The sequence below is a fragment of the Sturnus vulgaris genome, chromosome 7 (assembly GCF_052056855.1).
Source record: "Sturnus vulgaris isolate bStuVul1 chromosome 7, bStuVul1.hap1, whole genome shotgun sequence".
Taxonomy (NCBI): domain Eukaryota; kingdom Metazoa; phylum Chordata; class Aves; order Passeriformes; family Sturnidae; genus Sturnus; species Sturnus vulgaris.
The window spans coordinates 25,469,491-25,489,321 of record NC_142249.1 but is presented as its reverse complement, the minus strand read 5'-3'; the positions used below and the strand labels follow the sequence as shown (position 1 = coordinate 25,489,321).

Sequence of the window (19,831 nt, the reverse complement as noted above, 5' to 3'; positions counted from 1 at the left end):
CAGCCACATGCCGGGTGACAGTTTGAACTCCCACTGATGAGGCTGTTCCTCCATTCCCTCCCTCTCTACTCACGTAGTTGGGGGACGGAGCAGGATTTCTGCTGGCTGGGTGCTGAGTGGTGAGATCGCTGCCAGGCATATGTTACCAGTTCCTCCATTCTCCTTGTCTCTCTCCTACCAGGTGGGGCGGGTGCCGGGACACAGTTCTGCTGGCGAGCTATGAGGCAGGAGTGGAGATTTTGATGCCTCTCCCCGGAGTCCCCAGAGCCATGACTGCAACTGTGCAGACGCTGCGGTTCAAGCTGCTGCCGCACGAGCCAGGCCAGGAGTGGGGGCACAGCTGCCAGCAGGAAATTGAGCGTCGCTACCAGGTGGTGCCCTCAGTGGTGTGCGCTATGTGCTGCCTTTTTGGCATCATCTACTGCTTCTTCGGTGAGCCAGGCCAGCCCAACTGCTGGTGGGGCAAGTGGGAAGGAGGGCAGAGGGGAACTGGGGGATGCTGGCCATCCACTCCCTGACTATGGTGGTCTCTCCACAGGCTACCGCTGCTTCAAGGCTGTCATGTTCCTGACGGGGCTGATGTTCGGCTCTATCATCATCTTCATGCTGTGCTACAAGGAGAGGGTGCTGGACACACAGCTGAGCGTGGAGGCCTCAGTGGGCATTGGGTTGGGCATTGGAGTCTTGTGTGGGCTGGTCACCATGCTGGTGCGCAGCGTTGGCCTCTTCATGGTGGGGCTGCTCCTGGGGCTGCTGCTGGCGGTGGCCACGCTGGTGGTGATGGAGCAATTCTACCACCCACCAACGGTGTGGATCCCCATCGCACTGCTCTTGGGTGTAGGGATGCTCTTTGCTGTCCTCACCCTGCAGTGGCAGCGCTTCTTCACCACCCTCTCCACCGCCGTCTTTGGTAGCGCCATCATGACCGTCACTGTCGACTACTTCATCGAGCTCTTCCTCCTGGTGCAGTACATCTATGAGCGCATCAAGGTGGCCCCTGCTCGCCCTGTGTGCTGGTACAGCTGGGTCATCCTGGGCATCTGGCCACTCCTCACCACACTGGGTGTCCTAGTCCAGTGGAAGGTCACAGCCGAGGGCTACTCCCATACAGAAGGTGTGTGGAGAGTGGGGCAGATGGGCACAGCATAAGATGAGTGTAGGAGCTGGGAACCTGGGGACTGGGGTGGATGTTTCTAACACCTGGTTCACAAGGATACAGATACGGGGTTCAGGACTCTGTGGTGGCACACCACCCAAGGGAGGCCTGATTGCACAAAGTTTTGGTGCTGGTTTGGCTGCGGGGATCGTTTGGATATGCTCCCCAGTGCTCATAGGCCACTTTGCTCCACAGTGATCATCAGCCGGCAGCAGCGCCGTGTGCAACTGATGCGCATCAAGCAGCGGGAAGACCGAAAGGAGAAGAAAAAGAAGAGGAGACCTCACCATCCACCACCCCACCAGCACAAAGCCCACCCCCCTGAGCCTGCTTACCGCCGCAAGCCCAACCCTGTGCGCCGCTTTGATGGGGACGTGCTTTCCCCCGTGAGTCCCGCAGCCAGGGTAGAGATCTCCCCCAGTCTCCACAGCCATTCCTTCTCCATATGGGTGGGCTGGGGCATGGAGAGGTGCCCAGGCACCACCTAACATCTGAGCTCCTTGAGGGATGAGTCTGGGGTGTCCCAGGGACTGAGCAACTCAAGAAGGGCTAAGCTGTTACTACCATGGAGCACTTCAGCCTTTGCAAGCAAATGAAAACTGCTGGTAAAGAGCACTGTGGGCATAGTAGAAACAAGCAGTAGGCAAGGTGCAAAATGCCCAGGGGAGGGATAAGGCTGTGCTCCCTTCTGTGGCCAGCCAATGGAGGGCCTGAGTGCTGGGGATTCCACCGGCCTGTTTTTGAGGGGGGGCCGGGTGGGGCTGCAGCAGCATTTAGGGTAGGGTGGGGTGGAGTTTTCCAGGAGCAGAGCCCCCCTCACTTTCTGTTCCCCCTCTCTCACAGAGCTACATCCAGAGTTTCCGAGAGCGGCAGACAGGACCATCACTGAACAGCCTCATCGCCAGCTCCCATGCCGTGGTGGACCTGGACTATGACTGCAGCTCCACCGTGCCCCTCACCACAGGCTCTGGCCCTGCTGTGAGGGTATAAGCCAACCCAGTGACCTCGAGCAACACCAGCACCCCAGCCTGTTCTGACAGAACCCCTGAGACAGGCAGGACTTTGTCCTCGGCCCCAAGCGGCCACATCTGGCTTGGGGCTGCCAATAGAAACCCTTCTTGGAGACACATGGACTTGTCTGGGGAAGCCCCAGCTGCCTGTGAGGCCCAAAGGTGCTGGGGAAGCCCTTTGTCAGGGACTCAGCCCAAGGACCAGAACCCATGGACGTGCAGTGCGAGTGGCTCTGCTGAGGTGGTGGGTTCCCGAGCCCCCACTGCTATGCGTTACCCTATGGCCCGGGCACGCTCATCCTGCATCTTAACATTTGCCCATATTTGAGTTCCCCCCCCGCTTCCCAAGAGCAGCTCCCCACGCCTGCCCCCACCCCATTGCACCCCGAGCAACTCCCCAAGTGCCTGTCCCCTATGTCCCTTCCTCAAAGAGCAGGTCCCATGGCCCTTTTCCCAGCAGGGAATCCCCAGAGCATGTGTGCCCTGTCCCCAAGAGCGTATCCCAGGCAGTGCTTCCCAAAACCTGCCTCCTCAGAAGATCCTCTTGCCCTAGCCACCCTCCCTACACCCCAGAGCAGCTCGCCACTCCTTTTTCCCAAGCTGGACCAGAGTGGTCCTGGGGCAGAGACTGCCATGGCCAGGTGGTTTCCAAGGTTATGCTGGCAATTCGTGCCTGTCCAGCAAGAGCTGCGCTGGCAGGGTGCATCCCCCACAAAATGTTTTGCTGGGAGACAGGACACTGGCTCCAGCCTTTGGGCAAAGGCTGGGCTGCCTCAGGGATGCGGGGACCCCTGCAGTATCAGAGACCGTCGCTATTTTGCTGGCGACTGGATTTTTATAGTGGCGGGGGGACCCTGGGGCAGGGCAGGGCAGGAGCCCCTGCCCAGAGCACTGCTGCGGGCAGAGGCTCACGCCTTGTATATATTTCTCTTGCTGTGATTTGTATTAACTTATTACGGAGTGAGCCAGGATTTTCCCATGGCCAGGCAGGCAGGATGGTGGTGAGACTGGACCAGGGAGCCGTCTGCTTTGGGAGCCCCCCCAGCTCAGCCCAGCTGGCCCCGCTGCCCCAGGAACTGCATGTTTCTGCCAGGCACCCCCTTCCTGCAGCGTTGTGCTGCCATCCCCCTTTTCAGTCTCTTTTGTAAATGTGCCAAACGCTGCTGAGGCCTCGGCCACACAGTAAAGAGCCTTTCGGAGTCTGGCGTGCAAAGCCAAGGGCTGAGCAGAGGGCGGGGGTGAAGGGGGGCCCAAAGGGCCGGGCTTTCAGGAATGCTGAGCAGGATGTAGAGTGGTGCCACCACCTTTTCTCTTAACGAGACCCCAGCTCGCCTGTGTGGAAGAAGCCATGTCAGAAAAAAAGGCTGTTTATTGCTGAGCCCTGAGGCTGGAGCAGGCTGGGGATGGTGTCCTGTGTCTGTCCATGCCAGGGGGAGCATGACTACATCTCTCAGCAGTGGCATCCATCAGTCTACATGCATGCTCTGAGAACTGCATCCTGGCTTCTAGCTCCCTGTGGGAACAACGGGAGTCAGAGTGAGCTGGGGTATTGCCAGGGTTGGTGGGGCACCCAAAAGGTGCATCCCAGACGAGGAGGAACAGACCCCTGGTGCTGTATCCAACTTGCTCTCTCCAGCCCAGCACTCAGACTCTTGCAAGCAATGGGGGATGGGAACACAGGTTCTGGTGTCCCTTCACTGCAAGGCACAGCAGCCAGTGGTGCCCCTCTAGCTGCCCACTCACCCTCCACAAGGAGCCGGGCAGTGGAGCGGTCGTCGAAGGCGTCGCAGGTGTACGAGTCCTCGTCCTCAGGGCCCACACGGTGAATGATAAGTGTGCGGTAGCAGTCCAGATTGCAGATCTCATACTTATCACCGGCAAAGATCTCAGTGTCCCCACGGAGCCAGCGCACCCGGCCCCGGGCGTGGGACACGGTGCACTCCAGTGTCGCCTTGTGCCTCGCCAGCACCGTCTTGTCCCGCAGTGGCTTCACAATCCGGATTGGCAGTGCTGGTAGGTGGGGGCAAGGTGTCAGCATCATGGGGTGAGCGGGCCACCACAAGTTGACCTGGTACACCCCAGCCCTGGAGCCCAGCCAGACCACGCAGCCTGCACTGGTACCTTCCACCTGCAGACTGGCCTCTGAGATGACTGTCCTGGCTGTGAAGCGGATTAGTCCCTCATCCTCAGGGCGCACACCACAGAACAGCAGGAAGTGCCGGGTCCCTGGGGAGGGAGAGGCTGGCTCAAGGTGACAGCAATGCACACCCAGAGTAAGCAGGGGCCAGGGACTCCCCTTTGTTTACACAAACTCCCCCGGCTTGAACTTGCCCTTTCCCAGCCCCCAAAACAGGTGTGGAACCTGCACCCCCACCTTCTTGCCGTATCTTCACTGTGCTGGAGACCTTGATTTTCTCCCCGTCCCGAAACCACTCGCCCTTCACGTCCCCATGTGACACCTCGCAGGTGAAGACTGCGTTGTCACCCTCCCGCACCTGGATGTCCTGCAGCTCCTGCACAATGTGGACCTGGCGCTCTGCAGATAATGGACAGGGTGGCAGGGTAGCCAAGGATGAGGGGAGGAGGCAGCATAGGGTTTGGGGGTGTGCACACTGCTGGGAGCTGGGTGACCGTACCCTGGACATGCAGCATGGCAGAGGCCTGGCAGTCACCTGCATCGCAGGTGTAGCTGCCAGCGTCAGTCAGCTCGCAGCGGCTCAGCTGCAGGATGCGGCGCCGTCCCGCTGAGTAGATGCGGCAGTTGGGCCCTGGCCGCAGCTCCTGTCCATCCTGCACGGAGGCAAACAGGCAGCACACCCCACTGCTTTGGCTCCTCTGCTTTGTCTGCAGCCCTGGCAGGGAAGGCAGTGGCCAGGGGACAAAGCAAGGTAGGAGGACATGGCCAGGTGCTGCTGGAGGAGATTAGGGTGAGCCCTCACCTTGAACCATTTCACCTCCGCATTGGGGCGAGACAGCTCACACTCGAAGCTGGCGACTCCTGTCTCTGGGACCCCCAGGTCTCGTGGGACCCTCACCATAGTGACTGGAGGCTCTGAGGAGGCAGGACACAGGACAGGAAGGCTTGGTAGGACAAAGGCATGGACTTGGGGCTGCAGGAAAGAGTAGCTGTGGCTGGGGCATTTTAGCATGGAGTGAGAGTGGCACTGCCCATGGGCAAGCACTCATCAGTGGTGTTCCAGCTGCCTCTGGACCCAGACCCTGGATGGGTGTCCCCAATACTAAGCTCACATCTCGTCCTGAGGATAGGGGGACACTGCCAGCACACTGTCACCCCTATCCAGGACAGGGGGACACAAGTACCCAGGGTGGCCGAGGTCAGGCTTGGTGTCTCCCAGTACAGATCAGCTGCAGGTCAGACAGCACCAGTGCCACACACCCCCCAGCCTGCCCCAGGGACCATACCCCGCACACGCAGGTGGGCGCTACAGCGCAGAGTGTCAGCAGTGAAGGTGACAGTGCCTGAGTCTTCCAGTGCAAGCCTCTCCAGTGTCAGGCTGTGCCCGCAGCCTGTGGCACTGATCCGGCATGTACTGCTGGGCTTCACCCGGATGCCGTCCCGTGTCCACACCCCAGTCACGCCAGGATGAGACAGTTCCAGGTGAAAGGTGGCTGTCTCCTTCTCAAAGGTCTCCACATCCGCCAGTGGTGTCCGGATCGACACCTTCCGGGCTGTGAGGGACCCATCACTGTGAGTAGGTGTCTGCTGCACCACAGAGCCCCTGGCTTCCCAGTCTGTGCTTGCTGGAATGATCGTCTAAACCCCTGCCCACGCAGTCACCTCTCTGACCACCCCTTCCACCCAAGTACCAGCTCTGCCCACATACTCCCATTACAGAAGTTGGGTGCCTTCCCTGTCCCTAGCCCATCTCTGTTGCCTTCCATCCCCATCCTGCTACTCACATTCCACGTGGAGCTTGGCCTGCGTGCGGTCATGCAGGCTCTCACAGCGGTAGGTGCCGCGGTCAGCAGGGCCGAGGCAGCAGATGGTGAGGGTGCGCCGGCACCCCGACTCCCGCAGCAGGTACTTGCTGCTCGGCTGAATGAGGATGCCCTGCTTCAGCCACTGCACCTCGGCAGCCTCGTGGCTCACCTCCACCTCCAGGCACACATCCCCCTGTTCCTCTGCCACCACATCCTGCAGCTTCCGCACGAACAGCACCTGTGCCTCTGCATGGCCCGTGTACTAGGTCAGCAGCTGGCCCCAGGACTGTGCCTTGGACTGAGCCCCAGCTTTCTCCTTCCCCCTCACCTTGTACACTCAGCCGAGCTGTGCTCACCAGCCCTTCGGCATTGGCTGTCACAGTGCCTGCATCACCTGTCTGGCACTGCCGGAGGGTGAGGCTATGGCACAGGCCACTCCTCGTCACCAGCAGACGATCACTGGGGACCATGGGCTGGCCATTCAGCTGCCATGTCACAGCCACATCTTCGGGCGACACCAGGCACTTGAAGGTAGCATCCTCCCCCTCCAGCACTGTCAGGCTCTGCAGCTCCATGATGATCTCCACCACCCTGGGGACTACAGCGAGGTTGTCAGGGCACAGCATAAGAGACCCCCTGTCATGATGAGACGCTGAGCATTCCTGCAATCCTGACATCACTGTGCCAGCATCCCCATCACCCCCATGGAATAGTAGTCCCTGAAGTGGTGGGGAAGCCTTGTGCTCACCCTGCACCGTCAGCGTTGCCAGGGTCTGGTCGTCGTTGGACTCGCAGCAGTACTCGCCGGCATCCCCGGGCTCCACGCGGCTCAGCACCAGCGACCGCTCCCGTCCTTCTGCCGTCATCTGTCGGCGGGGGCCAGGCGCCAGCACCCGCCCGTCCTTCCGCCACACCACGTCGCCCCGCGCCTTGCAAAGCTCGCACCACAGCACCACCCGCTCACCCTGCCGCGCTCGCACGTCCGACAGCCCGCGCAGGAACTTCACCCGCAGCTCTGCACATATCAGATACTCCCCATATCACAAATCTGCCATATCAGCACTCGCTGCCACTGCAGGAGGATCCCAGGGCACCCCCACTGCCCCCCTGCCGCCCACCTCGGACGTTCACGTCGAACTGCATCTGGTCGTGGGGTGAGAGGCAGGTGTAGGTGCCAGCGTCCTCCATGGCCACATTGTGGATGATGAGGCTGTGCACGCGGCCGTCCCGACGCAGCTCGCAGCGCTCGCCGGCCACTGCCGCCTGCTGCGGGCCCAGCCAGGTGACATCAGATCGCTCTGTGGAGGTGATGGCAGAGAGCACGGCACTGCCGCCCTCCAGCACCAGCAGCTTCTCCTGCTCCTCTCGTTTGTTCACGAACAGCACGGGTGCCTCTGCCGGAGGAACACTGGGCTCAGCTGTTGCCCTGCTAGTGGCACGAGCATGGGATGGGGGTGTAAAGCATCCCGTCGTGAGGAAGGATGAGGCTCCTCCTGCCCCTGGCGTGGGCGAGGGACACCTCCAGGCTCACCTTTCACATGTAGTGTGAAATGCACCTCATCATCACCGGCGTCGCAGAGGAAGATGCCACCATCACCCAGCTCCGCTTGCTTGATGGTGAGGCTGCGTGTGGGACCCTCGCTACACACCAGCAGCCGCCCACCTGAGCACAGCGTCTGTCCATCCTTCTGCCACTGCACTGCCGCTGTCTCCGGGGACAGCCGAGCCACTAGTGTCACACTGTCCCCCTCCTGAACCTCCAGCGGGCTCTGCGCCTCCTCCTTGTTGACAATGCACACAGGCCGGGCTGAGGGGTGCAGGGGACAAGGCAGGGTTAGGGATGTCCCCACAGTGTGGGACAGTGCAGGGATAGGGCTGCTGCAAGTGGAGAGGTGATCCCTCAATGAGTCACCGTGGGGCAGAAGGGCTGTGGAGCTGGCAGGGGGTCATGGTGGGACCAGACAGAGGTCCCAGAGGGACAGACATGCAGGCTGGAGGGGTCTGCAGTGCAGGGTTCACTCAGGGAAGGGATGGCAGCAGAGCCCATCACTCCCTGTACAGGCAACACAGCTGCCACGTTGAGACCATTAATTTCATTGCACCCCCCCATCCGGAACACCTTGCTGGGGAGCCAGGTCATCCATCTGCAACAGGCCCCCTCCCACCCTGCACAGCCCTCCATCTCCAGCTGATAAGAGTCCAGGCTGAGCTCAGCCTTTGGCAGCCAAAGCAGGAGGAGCGGCGCCTGAGAGCCAGCCAAGGCTAAATTTAAACAGCCCCTGGCTGGGGGAGGCAGCAGGGACATGTCTCGCCACGACCCTGACATGTCTCTTTCTAAGCAATGGCTCCTGTAGAGTTTGGGACAGGGCTCCCACCCTTCCCTGCCATGCTGCCGCCCTGCATCAGCAGGGTCACAGAGCCTTCCCCTCCCTTTGTCCAGGTCTGTGGCATGATCCCACCATTCTGAGCCAGTTCACCTGACACCTCCACGTTTGTCACCATGCGGTCGCTGGCAGCATCACAGATGTAACACCCTGCGTCGCTGGGCTGTGCCCCATTGATGGTGAGCTTTCGCAGCACCCCATGAGCCTCAATCTGCACCTGTTCACCTGGATGCACTTCCTGGCCATTCCGGAGCCAGCGCACAATGGCATCAGGCCGGGAGAGCTCACAAGCCAGCACCAGGTCTTCCCCAGCCATCAGGCAGCGATGTACCGTGGTGCCTGTGTTGCCCACGATGGTCACTGGTGGCTCTGGAACTGGAGAGATGGGCTATCACCACAAAAGCAACCTGTGCTGGGTATCTCAATGACCAGACCACATCCAGACTCCTCTGGCTGCAGCTGAGCAGCACAGGGGTTTCCACAGGGCCACCACACAGGTGCAGCCTCCTCCTCATGTGCCCCCTACAAGCCTCCCTGTGCTCAGTGCACCCAGCCCAGCCTCACACCCTGGCAGCAGCCACAGATCCACCTCAGTCCTGTCCCCCTGGCCATCCCCACCAGGACCTCCTGCTCACCTTCTACAGTGACAAAGAAGACAATACTGTCATCACCGGTGTCACAAAGATACTCCCCAGCATCCTTGCCCGTGGCACCCAGGATCACGAGGGATCGGCGCACCCCGTCCTCCTCCAGCCGCACACATCCCGTGTCTTGCAGCTTCTCCCCGTCCTTGTACCACTTCACCTCCCCATGGGTGTGCGAGAGGTGCACCTCCAGCACCAGGTCCTCCATGGCCTGGCAATGCCGGTTGGTCGGCAGGACATCCTTCTCCAGGATCCTGACCAGCGGATCTGCAGCATCCAGCACAACACAGCTGAGGTCTCGGATTTGTGCACCCAGCACTCCACACCAGGCTCTTCCCTAGCCTCATGCTCACCCAGCACTTGTATGGTGAAAGTCACTGTGTCATTGGCCGTGTCACAGGTGTATTTTCCAGAGTGCTCAGCTTGGGCAGCAGGGATGAGCAGCCGCCGATGGGCACCCTCCTCCTCCAGGACCAGGCTGCCCCCAGCCTCCAGCCTGACACCCTCTTTTGCCCAGCACACGGGTGCATCCTCACGGGACAGCTCACAGCACAGTGTCACTGTCTCCCCCGGGGACACCGTCATGACAGGGACAGGTCTGCAGGGCTGCAGGATCCTCACTGGGGGCTCTGCAGGTATGACATGTCTCTGATACAAAGCAGCGCAGGGACAACGCAGCCCTGGGCACTCCTCTGCCACCAGCCCCAGGTGAGAACCTGTGCTGGGGTGGCCCAGTGGGTGGGCATCCACTGGTGGCCAGAACCACATCAGCACCTCCACTGACCTGACACCTTGACATCGAAGGAGACGGCCTCATCCTTGGTCTCACAGATGTACTCGCCTGCATCCTCTGCACTGCTCTTGGGGATGAAGAGACAGCGCCAGGCCCCCTCCACCAGCAGCAGCAGGTTATCAGTCTCATCCACCTCCAAGCCATCCTTGAACCAGTGTACCGGAGCATCCGGCACAGAGAGCTCACACCGCAGTTCCACACACCCTGGTGCCTGAACCAGCAGCTCCAATGAGCGCTGTGGAGGCTGCAGGATCCTCACTGGTGGCTCTGTTGGGGATGTGGAGGAAGTGTGTGAGTCCTGCTCACTGCTCCGCTCACAGCTCTGCCGTGTCTATTTACTGTCGCCTGTGTCCCTGTCCCTGTGGGGCTGTATGGAAGCTACATCCTCTCACCCCAGTGCAAAGAGGTCAGAGCTGCTCCAGGGCAGGGGCAGCGGGCACAGAGATACAACTGCACCCTCCTCCACAATGCTGAGGGCAGAGAGCAGGGCTGGGGGCCCCAGAGCACAGAGCTGGGGCAGTGCTGCCCTTTCCAGGATGTCCCTGCGGTGCCACTAACCTGCCACCAAGATGGAGTAGGAGACAGATGCATCTCTGGCATTGCAGACGAACTCCCCTGTGTCCTGCACCCGGGCACAGGGCAGCACCAGCCGATACTGCAGCCCTTCCTGCTCCAGCATCAGAGTCTCGCCCACCTCCACTTCTTCACCGTCCTTGTACCAGCACACCAGGGACACTGGACAGGACAGCTTACACCACAGCTCCACGCGCTGTCCAACCACGTAGGAGTGAGGAGCCTCCTTGTTGGAACTGACAATCCTCACTGGTACCTCTGCTGGGGATATGGCAGGGCTCAGGTGTGGTGCTGGGTGAGTCCCATGTGAGGACAGGAATCCCCTAGGCAGCTGCTCATGGTCACCCTGAAGCTGGCAGCATCGTCCCCAGCATGGCACATGTACACCCCTGAGTTAGACAGTGTGGCTGCAGCAATGTGCAGCCCCTGTGAGCATCCCTCTGAGCAGATGGCCAGGACCTGCATTGGGACCATGGCCTCACTGTCCTTCAGTCAGTGGACAGGGGCAGCTCTGCAGGAGACACCTGGCACTCCAACACCAAGGACAGCCCTGCTAGCACCTCTCGGAGCTGCTGTGCCTCCAGCACTGGGGTGAAGCAGACCTTCCGGGCTGAGAGGACCAACACCTTGTGTCACTTGGCCTCCCATCCTACCTGCCCTGGGGGCAGTGGCCATAGATATCCCAGCCCTGCAGTGCTGGTGGCTGCAAGCTGAGGGAAGAGCAGGGCTAGGGTGTCAGGTGGCATCACCCGGAGGTAGGAAGCTGGTTGTGCTCTGGGGTGTAGGGGGGAAGTGTGACACGGGGCTCTGGGAGGAGACAGACCAGCTTGTATGCTCCTGCCCACATCTCCTTCCAACCCAGGGACATGGGCAAGGAACTGCTCACAAGGAGGTGAAAGGCAAACAAGGTGCTGAAGCCATAGTGTGAGCAAGGAGCTGGGGTAGAGGGAGAAGGGGGAGAGGGATGTAGGTGTCTATTGCACCCACCTGACACAGTGACTGTGTAGAAGACAGAGTCCCCACCAGTGTCGCAGACGAATTCCCCTGTATCCTGTGGCTGGGCGCAGGGCAGCACCAGCCGGCACTGCAGCCCGTCCTGCTCCAGCATCAGGCTCTCACCTGCCTCCACCTCCTCCCCGTCCTTGTACCAGTGCACTGGGGCTGCCAGGCGGGACAGCTGGCACCACAGCTCCACACGCTGTCCGGCCACATAGGCGTGGGAGGCTCCCTCGTTGGAGCTGACAATCCTCACCGGCTCCTCTGTCATGGAGAGACATGGGGCTCAGCCAGGACTTAAAGACCAGAGCCAGTGATGGTGACACTCACAGCCCTGTATGGAGTGATGGCTTCACTGCTTGTTGGCTTTAAGGCTGGAAGGCACCACAAGCTTCCAGACCATCGTGCCTAGCTCTCCCTCTTCTCACACATAACAACCAGGAGGAGCACCAGGCTTTGAACTGGCTGTACATTACTGCGCTTGCTCCCATGGTACCTGCCCTGCTTTGCCCTATGGTGGAGTTGAAGGCTGTATGGGGAGGATGCATATAGGCAAGTCCCAGCACTGATAATCACTGTCTGTGGTGCCAGCACCATCCCCTGCAGCTGCTCTTCTAGGGGATACCCTCCCCTCTGCCGATCTCCCCATTTCAGAGGCCACCTGGTGCCAGCCAGTGCTTCTATCATGGCTCAGCCTTGGCATTTCCTTATACTGTGGCACAGGCATGTGACTTGCTTGCAGCCAGCAGCCCCCTCCCTCCAGCTCACCAGGACCCAGGACCCAATTCCAGATTACAGTCATCACTAAAATCACCATTAATTTGCTACATAAAATGTGTACCACTGCTCACATTGTCCCCCTTAATTGAGTCAGAGCTCTAAAGACAGTGGGGCTCTCAGTACAAATTTTAGGTGACCAGCCCTCCTCTCTCCTGGGAGAAATTCAGAATGCCGCCCACAACCAGCACTGCCTGCCTGGCCGTGCACATAACAAACAGCCATAGCTGGCCTGGACTCTTCCATGGGTGCTCATCAAGCCCGTGGCTCGTGCAGGCACAAGGCACAGCCAGCTCTGGGGCACAATGGTGGACGACCAGCAATCTGCCCTTCTCACAGCCCGCAGCTGCTCCATGCTGGGCATCTGGGTGGAAGCTTCCCAGACAGTTCCCAGCTGCAATGTCCAGGCCCAGCAGCACACCGCTGCCCCGCAGCGTGCGGCAATGGTGCGGCGCCAGTGTGCAGCGATTAACCTGCTGCACGCTGAGCCTGCATCCGCCCAGCTCCCTGATCAAACGACAGGCGGCTGCCTCTCTCCCTGGACCTGCTGAAAGCAATCACATTGCTGAAGTGCAGCTGGGGATGTTGAGCAGCACTGATGTGAGGGGATAACGTGCCAGCCCTCAACGGGCAGCATCACTCTGGCCTCAGCCTCTCACTACTTCTGAGGGAGCTCCAGTGCTCAACAGCTGCTGGAAAACTGAGAGATGTGTGGGGACGGCCAAGCTTGAGGCAGGCAGGCTCCATGCCACAACAGCCCTATGGGGGATAGCTGAGATACCTCAGGGAAACCCAAGCGTGCCACAGCAGTGCTTGGCTACAGCAGCCAGCCTGGCACTTGTGCCAGAGAGGTGTCAGCCTGTGCCTCCAGGCACCCGCCCCCAGCCCTGCTGGTGACATTGATGTCCAAATCCAGACTGAACCAAGACAGCCTCCCTAAGACCCTTCTGTCAAAGTGAATGCAAAGCTGCTCAGCCAAAAGGCTGAGCTTCAGCAGATGGTGTTCCCTCTCCCATCCTAGGGAAGCAGAGCTCTCCATGACCCACACTCCCACACAGCACCCAACTCCTGCTTCTGCCCAAAGCCCACGCTGCCTGTCCTTACCACTAGCAATTTTGCCTTTATCTCACTAAAAAACCCCTCCCTTCCTCACCCTCCCAGCGGTTACCACTCCACTAACTCTTCAATATCTCTTATCACTCAACCTATCTTCACTCCTACATCCTTAGCCATTGACTTTGGCCCTTAGCCATGTGTTAACACCACAGTGAGGCTTTACCACTGCGGTCACACCACCTTTCAAGGGCTTTAGCTCTGCTCTTGGTTGCCTTCCTGTGGTTGTGGGATGTGGATTTTGGGGCCAGCAAGGGGAAGCCTTTCATTTGCTTTCAGCTTTCATTATCCTCTGCCAGTCTGCAACGCCAGCAGCTGCTCCACAGCTGGGGCAGCCGCCACAGGATGCCGAGCCCTGCTCCCCCCCAGCAAACACCACCCAGCCATCAGTCTCCAGGCAACTGCTAATTTTCAGGTCAGTAATTAACGCTGTCCATCAGAGCAATGACCAACCATGAGTCACCCCATGCCAGGTGCCAGGCCTACTGTTTTTAGGACCTTGGAGGAGGGCTTGGTTAGTAGCCATGGCAGAGGTCCAGCCAACACTCTGGTGTGCAGGTGCTGGCTGCTCTCTTGTGCTCTGGTGTTTTGGACAGGCAGAGTGAGCTGTTCCCTCTGGCAGCTGGTCTGGGTGCCACGAGGACCCCAACCAAACAATGAACAAAACTGCTGGTGAGCACCTGGCAAGACCATGTCTGACAAGTATTCCACCACAGAAAGTTACAACAATATTGACAGTACCACATGCGTTGTGGCATCCTGCACCAGCAAAGAAAGCCCCTGAGACCCTACCAGCCCTCCTGCATCACACTCACCTGACACAGTGATGGTGTAGAAGGCAGAGTCCCCACCAGCATCGCAGACGAACTCCCCTGTGTCCTGTGTCTGAGCGCAGGGCAGCACCAGCTTGCACCGTGACCCCTCCTGCTCGAGCACCAGGCTCTCACCTGCCTCCACCTCCTCTCCATCCTTGTACCAGCGCACTGGGGCTGCTGGGCGGGACAGCTGGCACCACAGCTCCACACGCTGCCTGGCCACGTAGGTATGGGAGGCCTCCTCATTGGAGCTGATGATCCTCACTGGCACCTCTGCCAGGGATAATGTGAGCCTCAGTATGACTGGCTGCAGCTTTCAGCCACACGATGGGGACAAGAAGCAGGGCAGGAGCACTATCAGGAGGTAAGGGCCAGGCTCCCACACACAGTCCCCGCTCACCGGTCACGGTCACCACAAAGCTCACGGCGTCATCCCCAGCGTCACAGGTGTACACACCAGTGTCTGAGGGACACGCTGAGCGGAGGAGCAGCCTCCGCACGCAGCCTTCTGCCTGCACTGCGATAATGTCATCCAGGGGCACGGCCTTGCCGTCCTTCAGCCAGCAGACAGGGGCATCTGGGGTGGACACCTGGCATTCCAGCAGCACAGGCATCCCTGCTGGCACTTTCCGGAGCCGTTCGGCCTCAGACACTGGGGCAATGTGGACCTGTGGTGCTGAGAGACATTGGGGAGCGGTGAGAAGCATCCTCCAGCATGACAGCCCCTCCTGCTGGGGTCCTAGGAGGACCCCAGGGCGAGTGCCCTGATCACCTTGCACATGCAGGATAGCTGAGTCCCGCACACCACCAGACACGAAGGTGACCTGAGCCCCACTGTCAACCAGCCGTGCTCCACGGATCAGCAGTGAGTGCTCCATCCCACGGCGCTGTACACTGCACCGGCTGCCTGCATCTTCCTCCTCACCCAGCCTGGCACCGTTGAGGAACCAGGATCCATGCACCACGGCTGACAGCTCCAGGGAGAACTGTGCATCCTCACCATCCCTCACCCATGTGTCCTGCAGACCCCTCTCCAGACGAGCTGCTGGGGCTGAAGCATAGCCAGACTGAGCCCCAGTAGCACTGACTACGAGCACACTGTGGCACGACATCCCAGCTTTTGCCTGTCTCCTCACCAAGATGCACGGATCCAGGGAACTCCACAGGGGTGCTCCTGCCGTGCTTGTTGGTGGCAGAGATGCGGAAGCAGTAGTCAGCCTCTCGAGGCACACTGTCACCCAGCACCCGCACACAGCTGGGCAGGTCGGTGGCAAGGCACTGCACCCACTCCCCTCCTGCTGCCTCCCGACGCTCCAGCAGGTAGTGGCTGGCGGGGCGGAGGTGGGAGTCAGGTGCAGGACACCAAGTCAGCAGAGCCGTGTTGCTCTCCACCACGCTCATCTCAGCTGCCACTGGTGCACTCGGAGGGTCATGCTTCACACCTGCAAGTCACAGCCCAGGTTGTCTGCTTGGGGATGGCAGCGAGACTCTAGAGGTGGTGGCAGAAGGACTGAGTGGGGATACACAGTCCGTTTCTGATTCTGGTTGGGGATTCTCTCTCTGATGGAGAGGATGGTTTTGCTCCCGTGTAACATGCTGCTGGCTACAGGGGTTTGTGAGTGCCTGTGAGGCTGGGATCCTGCTCAAAACCCCCTTCCCAAAAAACACATAGCAGCATCACACCCCCAGCATATTGGGTGCCTATTCCATCTCCCCTTCCGTATCACCCCCATGAACAGGCAGGAGAGAGGACACAGGACCCCTTCAAGCCTGGAGCTTACACTTGACTCGGAGCTGGGAGGATGTCTGCGATTCCCCGACAGTGAAGGAGATGATGCCCGCGTCCTGGCGAGTGACGTGCACCAGCACCAGGAGGTGTGTCCTGCTGAAGCTCTTAAGCACGATACGGGGTGACTCCCGTAGCTGTAGCCCATCCCGGCTCCAGCAGCTCCCCTCTACCACATCCCGTGTCTCCACACAGAAAACTGCATTCTCCCCCTCCATCACATCCAACTTCCGTGGCAGCCGCTTCACAATCACCCCTATGGGAAGAGATATATGAGGGCCAGGTAGAGATGCTGGGGAACAGGACAGACTCTTTGAGGTGGGAGAGGAGGAGGAGGTTGAGGAGGGGCAGCTGCAGGCATCAGCCAAATGGAGGGAAGGCAAATGCAGAGGGCAGTGGGGACCCTGGCAAGGAAGGGAATAGGAAGGCAAATCTGTGCTACCAGAGACCTGACCCTACCTCGGACAGAGACCTCAGCGATGCTGCGCCCTTTGTCCTTCATTTGGCAGAGGTAGATGCCATCATCATCGGTGCGGGCATCGCGGATGGTCAGGCGCCGCACCACCCCTTGCTCCTCCATCACATACTTGTGACTGGGCTGCAGCTCCCTGTCCTCCAGGTACCAGGAGGTAGGGATGGTCTCCAATGGCACCTGGCACTCCAACACTGCATCCTCTCGCTCTGCTACTTCCACATCTGCCAGCTGCACCTGGAACCGCAGCCGGTGCTCTGCCACATGAAGAGACAGGAGCTTAGGGTGTGTGGGGTACAACACCCACTGTCAGCCCTCCGCTCAAATGGTTCCCAGCACACAAAAAGCGCCAAACCCTTGGCCCTCCTTTGCCCTCTCCACTGGCTTGTGTGAGACGGACACTGCGTCGACAAGCACATCCCCTAGAGCAGGGAGAACCAGGGCACAGCTTGGGGAGACACAGGGATGCCCCCAGTATCTCAGCAGAGAGTTTTGGGGGATGCAAGAGCATGGAAGCCAGCATGCTGCAGCAGGCATCTCAGTGGAAGGGAGCAGTGGGGTGTAGGCAAGGGCTGCACCAATTACTGGGTAACCCCGGCCACGGGCTGTCCCCAGCTGGCTGGACAGCTCGGGGGCAATTGGGCTGCTGCCAGTGCAGACTGTTGGAGCCATGCCCTGCAGGGCTGCCTGCCAAAATCACTCAGCACTTCCAGGGGAATTTGTCACCAAGGCACTGTTCCCTTTCCCCGTGTGTGGCTGGACATCCGCAGCTATCCCAAGAAGCCACCCCTCTGTTTGCAAGAAGAGAGACATGGAGCAGGACACAGCTCCTGGAGGAGCCCAGCAACCCCTGCTTCCAGCCCACAGCTCTGTCCTGTGGAGACTGGACTGACCTTGGCTGCACAGGGCAGGAAGGAGCCCAGAGATGCTGGGCTCCCACACAGACACACCCCTGACAAAATTCCTTGAGTTCCCCAGAACCCGGCCGCCTCTAACACTCCTTGGACATGTTCCTACCTTTCACCTGGAGCTGCACTGCGCTGAGGGTCTGGCCAGCGGTGTTGGAAGCAGTGCACACGTACAGCCCCTGGTCCTGGGGTTTGCAGTACAGCACCTTGAGGATGAAGTAGCCCTCCCGGTCCTCGTAGATGAGATGCCTGCGGCCAGGGGCGAGGGGCTCACCATCTTTCTGCCAGATAATCTCTGGCTTGGGCTTGCCAGTAACGTAACAGCGAAACTTGGCGTGCTTCCCTGCGCTCACCGCAAATGCCTTGGCTCCCGGCACCCTGGCCGGCACTACGCCATTGGGCACCCAGGTCTCTGGTCCCACTCGCCGTCCTGCTGCGTGCCGCCGCCACCGCTGCCGCTCCGCCAGTACCTCGGCACCATCAGCAGGGGAGCCATTGGGGAGCCCGTCCAGCAGTGCCTGGGCTTCGACCAGGAGCACGGCAGCAGCCAGGGCCTCCTGGGAGCCACTGCGAGCCCGGCAGACATACACTCCCCCATCCTGGGGCCGGGCACTGAACAACTTCAGGAAATGCCAGTCCTCTGGTTTCTGCCCCACTGCAAAGTGGCTGCTCTCAAAGAGGTCGGAGAGCTTGTGCCCATCCTTCTCCCACTCCAGCACCGGGCAGGGCTGTCCAGACACCCTGCAGGTGAACATCACGTCCTCCCCCCGGCACACCCGCATGGACGAGGGGGCAATGAGGAAGGCAGGTGCCACACTGCCTGAGCACCCTTCCTCCTCTCGGGGCTCTGCTGGCTCTACCCTGAGCGTAGTGGCAGCATAAGTCTCGCCAACACTATTCTTGGCCCTGCAGACGTAGAGTCCACTGTCCCCGGGAGTGGCACAGGACACCAGCAGGCTGTACAGGTCCCCTTTGGATTCCATATGGAAACGACCTGAGGGCTCGATGTTATTCTTGTCCTTTTCCCAGAGGATGCTTGGCTGTGGATCACCCGTGATCTGGCAGCTCAGGACCACATTGGTGCCACTTTGGACCGTGAAGGCACGTGGATAGGCCAGGAACCTGGGGGCTCCCCCAAACCCCTCCATCACCAACTCCCCAGGGTTACAGCAGGCAGCTGGCTGGAGCAGCAGTAGGGATCATCAGCCTGGGTGGGATGTACAAACAGACTAGAGTGAGGGCTCAGGCTTCAAAGAGATGGACCAGTGTGGAGACCCCAACCTGGAGGGACCCATACCCAGAGCAAAATCCCCAGCATGGACCCCCTGCTTCAGAAGCATCACCCTCATTTGGAGCAGAACAGTCCCACTGGATTTACCCCTGTCTCACCCAAATCATTCATTTTCCAGCTCAAAGCAATAGGAGAGGTGACAAAAGGTGGTTCTTTGCTCCCCGGAGGGCTGAGACACTTGCAGCCTATCCCAGGCTGCAGAGGGAACTCCAGTTCCAGAGGTGGGGACCCCTGCCTAGACAGGGAGCTTGGGAAGCTGCTTGCTGGTTGCTGGGGCTGGGGGACAGCGGAGGCAAAGGGGCCCCCACCCGCCCCTTCCCCACCCGCCGGGCATTCACATTCCTACAGTATCGGGTGGTGGCAGAGCCGCATTCCTGCAGCATCTGGGCCGGCTCAGCGGGCAGGTGCTGACACGGGGTTGTCACAGGCGCGAGGCCCCGGCTGGACCCGGACTGGGACTTCCTCCCAGACTTGGGTGGGCAGGGGACCCCCTGTGCCTGGCGGCCACCCCCAGGGCCGTGTCCTGGGACAAAGGGGGGTCCTGGGGAAGGAGTCCCCCTTCAGAGAGCAGTCCCACAGGCAGAATCCTGCCCTTGTGCACTCAAAACTACAGCTGGAAATCATCAGCCTCAGGGGCAAAATGAAAGCCAGGGAGGTGGGTCATGCTTTTGGAGGATCCCCGGCTTTGTGGGTAACCGTGCCCACCATCAGGAGCAGGAGCAGGGCAGGGTGCTCTGTGCCTCCTCCCAGTGAGTGCATTCCAGCCTCTGCCCTCACCATGGCTGGGACTGGGGCAGGGTCGTCTCTGACTTGCTAAGGCAGGGGGAGGGGAAACAAAAATACTTCTTGAATGAGCCAGAGAGTAGGAGAGGGCTGGTCCCCAAGGAGCGACAGGGACTGCAGCTCCTTGGGAACTTTTTCTCCCAGAGCCCTACCCCTGGGACAGTGCGCTCATTCAGAGCCATCTCCCCATCCACACACGCCCCTGACCCGTGGGCCACCCCACAGCAGCTCCTTTGGACACAAACAGACAGCTCTGATGGCTTGGCGGCCCCACTGCACCCTTCAACCATTCCCTTCCCCAACCACCGTGCCCCAGGCAGCCCCCCAGCCCAGAGCCCTGCCCCACTCATGTACCTCGCTCTGCCACCTCTCCCCTGTGTCTCTCAGT

At 60.1% G+C, this 19,831-nt stretch overlaps 2 protein-coding genes across 2 annotated transcripts; one reads left to right on the top strand and one right to left on the bottom strand.

Moving 5' to 3' along the window:
• Positions 1–181: 181 nt before the first annotated feature.
• Positions 182–3,365, top strand: TMEM198 (transmembrane protein 198). Its single transcript, XM_014888044.2, has 4 exons — positions 182–432; positions 539–1,114; positions 1,352–1,542; positions 2,000–3,365. Exons 1-4 carry the CDS (start codon positions 243–245, stop codon positions 2,144–2,146), a joined length of 1,104 nt encoding a protein of 367 aa, XP_014743530.1. The 5' UTR covers positions 182–242; the 3' UTR covers positions 2,147–3,365.
• OBSL1 (obscurin like cytoskeletal adaptor 1) lies at positions 2,410–18,735 on the bottom strand. Its single transcript, XM_088168155.1, has 24 exons — positions 17,479–18,735; positions 16,449–16,718; positions 15,985–16,245; positions 15,340–15,645; positions 14,604–15,254; positions 14,204–14,476; positions 11,490–11,762; positions 10,488–10,760; positions 9,921–10,196; positions 9,490–9,765; positions 9,128–9,403; positions 8,586–8,867; positions 7,640–7,915; positions 7,227–7,502; positions 6,857–7,123; positions 6,437–6,706; positions 6,088–6,354; positions 5,590–5,856; positions 5,106–5,218; positions 4,803–4,956; positions 4,541–4,702; positions 4,288–4,392; positions 3,910–4,176; positions 2,410–3,679 (listed from the first exon to the last, which is right to left on the bottom strand). The coding sequence occupies exons 1-24, from the start codon at positions 18,515–18,517 to the stop codon at positions 3,672–3,674; spliced, it is 6,888 nt and encodes a 2,295-aa protein (XP_088024281.1). The 5' UTR covers positions 18,518–18,735; the 3' UTR covers positions 2,410–3,671.
• Between the last annotated feature and the right edge of the window lie 1,096 nt (positions 18,736–19,831).